The 5,059-nt window shown below is 29.7% G+C and overlaps 1 protein-coding gene across 2 annotated transcripts in view; it reads right to left on the bottom strand.

Annotated features, from left to right (window-relative positions):
• Positions 1-2,866: 2,866 nt before the first annotated feature.
• The window catches only part of LOC108688311 (stromal interaction molecule homolog), an 8,713-nt gene continuing 6,520 nt past the window's right edge, over positions 2,867-5,059 (bottom strand). For both annotated transcript variants that reach the window (XM_018194506.1, XM_018194505.1), the window contains exon 11: positions 2,867-3,783. In XM_018194506.1, coding sequence (XP_018049995.1) covers positions 3,224-3,783 — 560 coding nt within the window. In that variant the 3' untranslated portion in view covers positions 2,867-3,223. The remainder of the gene's footprint in view (positions 3,784-5,059) is intronic.

Below are 5,059 nucleotides of genomic sequence, written 5' to 3'. Positions count from 1 at the left end.
TATATATATATATATATACATAATGATAATATATATGTACACAAACGTTATGAATTATATGACTTATAATGAATAAAAAAATTATTGCAACGGTTTTACCGTCCTAAGTATAAAGCCCATTCTACAATTGTGTAAGCGTAGTTGTAAGTAGTTGAATGAGAATTATAAACTGTAAACCAATTAGTCGAGTATTCTCCTCGAATTCAATTGTGAATTCTCGCAATATAACATCTTACAACTATAACATCTTACAACTACGTTTACGCAATTGTAAAATAAGTTTTAGATTTTGAGCCAAATCACAGTTTACCTCTTACGCAGTGTTTGAATGTTGTAATGGCGAGATGCTTATTTATATTGGCAGATTATATATTTTATTGTATTTTATTGAATAGCGTTGCGTTCATCGCTATTACATGTAACTCTGCGTATGTACATACACAGGTCACTACTTATATTTCAAAATATAAGTTTGCGTAAGCGAATTAAATGAATAACATCGAAAAATTAATCAATAATTGTGAATTTCTCGAGTGGTTTGATAGAAGTAGTTGATAATAGCACATGTGTGATGTTAAAATAAAATCAAATAAAGCCTTTGTGAAATTGATCGGTTGATGATTAGTATTTTTTTGTTGATTTTGGTTTATTTTTTTGTCAATTGGCTGGTTTGAAATAAAATAATGGAAACAAAATTATAATATAACGTAAATTATAAATAAAATAATTTTCATCAAATTCATATGTACAAAGGAAATACAATTTTTTACGTAAGTCCACATAATTATTCATTTTATAATGTAACATGATTATGTTTTATATTATATACAATTCGTTCGGTTATTAATTGTTTGACAATTCTTTAAATGATCTTGATTCATTTATTTTTGTAAAAGTCACTTTCATATTCCAAGGAAGACGCACTGCATTTGCGACATCATAATATTATATCAAGAATATAATTTATATACATTAAAATATCTATTTGTATATATTCAACTTTAACGAAGATTTGTACGAAGACGTAATACGGATCAAATCCTCATATATAACTTTATTTATACTGCTTTAATAAGTAATAAGGTCAGATCTATCATTTCAAAAATAACATAGAGATATAAATAGCCTTAGAAACTGTCCTTTATAAATAGATATAAATTCAATGTTTCAAAAATCTCTAAGGAAGAACATTTTGTGGAGAGGCTAATGACCATTTGACCATTAGGCGACCTGATACATTTCAATCTCTTTTTTTTTTTGCATATTTATTGTCCTACAATAATAAATAAATTAATAAAATTGGTAATTCTTCGATTTAAATATAAATTGTTGCACCAGATAACAAGTTTGATACTTGAACACATTATTATAGATATAGCATTCCAAAGAATTATTTGTTATTCGTTAGTGTACAAGTATAATAATTAGTGCCAAAGTTATATATTAGCAATCAAATATTACCTTCGGAGAAAATGAAAGCTTCGGTTTTTATAATTAAAAATTTTTAGAAGAATTATACTGAAATTGAAATGTGTCAGTCTAATCACAAAATTACAAATTTTTTACCAAAGTCACTCAAAACAATTTTGTTATAAAGATAAAAATCGTGCACTAACATATTTGAGCAGACCACAAAGGAATAATCGAATTCAACACGACTCAAATAACCTAACGTGCCAAAATATCTTCTGCAAACAAATCTAACATAATGGGAAAGTTATATTATTATATTTACGCACTCATGCGAGCGTAAAGTAATAGTAATTTTTTAACAAATTACAGAATCCCAGCTTCGCTATGATGTAAGCCATCCGTAAACCGTTTGATTCTGAGCTAAGTGCATATAACTGAAGGTAAAGTATGTTAAAATACATCAATTATATACACAATGATTATGTTCTAATTCAAGATTTGATGGCAAAAACATATGAAAAGAAACAGGATTTTAAATTGCTCACTCTGAACACAATCTAAATTTACTGAAAATATTGAATGGTATTCTATATTGCATGGTTAATCTTTTAAAATTTATCTGATATTATACATATTCTTGCATAAAGATTTCTATAGTTTGAAGATATAATTTGGGTCAGATGCCAATGTGTTTTATATATGTATACACACACACACACACACATCCACATATGTGTGTGTGTGTGTGTGTGTGTATATATACAACATAGGATATGATTATACGAGATGAGGAAAATCTTTTTGATATAATTATTTTAGCGCGCGTTTGCAATAAATTCTTGCATGGTACTTTACAATCTATTTACAAATATATCTATAAAATTTGTATTATAACGTTTTTCGCTTTGTCAAAGTGCCGAAGTAAATCACATATATTACTAGTATATACGGACGGTATAAGAATTAATGATAATTTTAATAATTTGAATCATTTTACAGAGATATCCTTATCGCGATGTAGTTTTGCGTATCCTTATTCATATGATATGATACGTAAAAGCAATTACAACAGAGTACTTTCGACTTGAATTTGTGCCCAGCCCAGTACCTAGACGATCACTAAAACTACGGAATTATATCGCGATAAAAAAGATTACACTAACAATAATAATAATTATTATTATTATTACTATAACGTCATTATGAAAAAATCTTACTTCATAAAAGTTTGCAGCTTGGAGAACATTTAGGGTATGTTTCAAGTTATGCATGAAACGTACGATATATTATTTAATTCTTTTTCATTGTTTGATGAAGAACAAATAATGCATCAAGCACTTCATACTCGGAACGAACCCTTAATCTCCTAAAAAGTACATACCGAAAATATATTGCCATAATATTAAAAGTTTTCAAATATTGCAATTCTAAAAATCTATTTATCTAGGTCGGATGTCTTCGGTTCATCATATTCATTGACTCACTTTTCATTATTATTTTGCACATACGCAAGTTTGGCAAAGTAGAAGGAACACCGCGCTAGGGCAAAAAACATCCTAAACAACGGTTACGTTTCCGTGAATTTATACGCGCGCAAAGAAAGAAAAAAAAAGGCAAGAGAGAAAGAGAAAAGAAAAAATAAAGAAAAAGAGACCGAGAATGTATGTGTTTGTGTATGTACGTCACATGAATAATAATAGCTAACAATTAATAATTACTGATAAAATAATTCTTAAGTGCATGTCGCGATTACAACTAATTGTAATGGATAGCAATTAAGTAACAAATAAGATTATGTGACTAGCGGGCATCACGTGATTTTAGTTTTGTTCTTCCTAAAGGCTGGAAAATGTAGCTTCCTGCGCCTTCGTTTAAGTTCATCGTTGTCGGCGGTAGAATTAGAATCAGTGGAAAGCGTTTCATCATCGACTGACATTACTGTAGGTAATTCCTTAAACAATTTTTTAGCGCCCGTCGTAATTGTAGTTGCAGTTGCTGTTGTTGTCATTGTCGTCATCGTCGTCGCTGCTGGCATTGTAGTCGTCAACGTCGTCGCAGGACGATAACTGTACCTATCCGAAATATCGAGGGAATTTTCCGAATACGATGTTTTCGGTAGAAATGATGAACCCTTATCCTCGTTGATCAACATGTTTGTGTCTTGACTATAAGAACGTACAATGCTGGATTTTTCTTTGTACGATGCGGTCTTTCCGGAGGCTCCAGCGGACTCTTCTAGTCCATCACCTAGCACAAAATGGACTCCGTGCGTTTCTTTCTCCGCTTCGCTGCTTGAAGAATCAGAAAGTTCACTTCCAAGTCGACCACTGGGCGGCATTGATTCTTTCCATACTGAATTCTCCAAAATACCTACGAATATGTCAAGTGTATGGTCCAAAATGCAAATTCCTTTTTTTTTATCGTTATTACGAGGATAATAATATTAATGAAAGAGATGCAAGAAGTGAAAGTTTCAATTTGCATTGTTAAGTATACAGCAGAAAAATTGATTCGTACATCGTTTTGACGCGTTAGAAATTTATAAATGAAATTATGCTCGTATCATGGAAAATCTTTTTTTCGCATTGTCGGTTCCACATTAAAATACATGTAATAAATTACATTTATTAAACGCGCGCGCGCGCGTGTGTGTGTGTGTGTGTGTGTGTGTGTGTGTGTGTAATAGACTCTCGCTAGACACCCTGTATATATATATATATATGTATATATATATATATATATATATATATATATGATGTTTGGAAAATAATGATAAATTATAATCTTTCGCATAGAAGCAGAAAGGACTAACTAGGAAAAAAAATTCTCTACCATTTTGCAATTTTCGCAATAGTTAACAAAATATTAATTGCTAAAAATTGCCAAAAAGTCTTCAATAATTTTTTTACTCAAATACTATCAAGTATTAGTATTATACATAGAATGAATTTTTTATCAACTTTTTTAGTACTGCATTTTCTCATTTTCACCAACATGAGAAAATACGATATTAAAAAAATTCTGAAAAAATTCTAAAAAAATTCTTAGAGCTCTATGAGAAGAAAATAAACAATTTTTGCCTTTTACAGTTTTTCTGTAAAATTGATAGTATTTGAGTAAAAAAATTTTGAAGACCAATTTTTGATAATTTTTTGCAATTAATATCTTGTAAACTATTGCAAAAATTGCAAAATGGTAGAATACTTTTCTTCTCAGTTTAATTCATTCTGCCCCAAGCGAAAGATTTATCATTATTTTCTAAACACCCTGTATATATTAGGTGTAGTAAAATCCATTATTTTTGCATGAAATTGAATGGAAAAGTAATGGATTTCTTTTTACTACACCTAATATATATATTATACATCTGGCGAAACTGTAGCAATAATTCACAGAAAGATGGAACTAAACCGAGTCGAAAAGTCCTCTACCATTTTGCAATTTTCGCAATAGTTAATAAGATATTAATTATTAAAAATTGCTGAATATTGATTTTCAATAATTTTTAACTCAACTTGCCGAACACTCGGTAATATACACCACACACACACACACACGCGCGCGCGCGCACGCACATATTATACATATATATAAATCATCATTAATATACATATAATATAGATTCTTAACTCGTGATCTTTGATTT

This window comes from Atta colombica, unplaced genomic scaffold, assembly GCF_001594045.1.
Source record: "Atta colombica isolate Treedump-2 unplaced genomic scaffold, Acol1.0 scaffold228, whole genome shotgun sequence".
Lineage (NCBI taxonomy): Eukaryota > Metazoa > Arthropoda > Insecta > Hymenoptera > Formicidae > Atta > Atta colombica.
The sequence above is the reverse complement of the archived record's forward strand: the minus strand, read 5'-3'. Positions and strand labels throughout refer to the sequence as shown.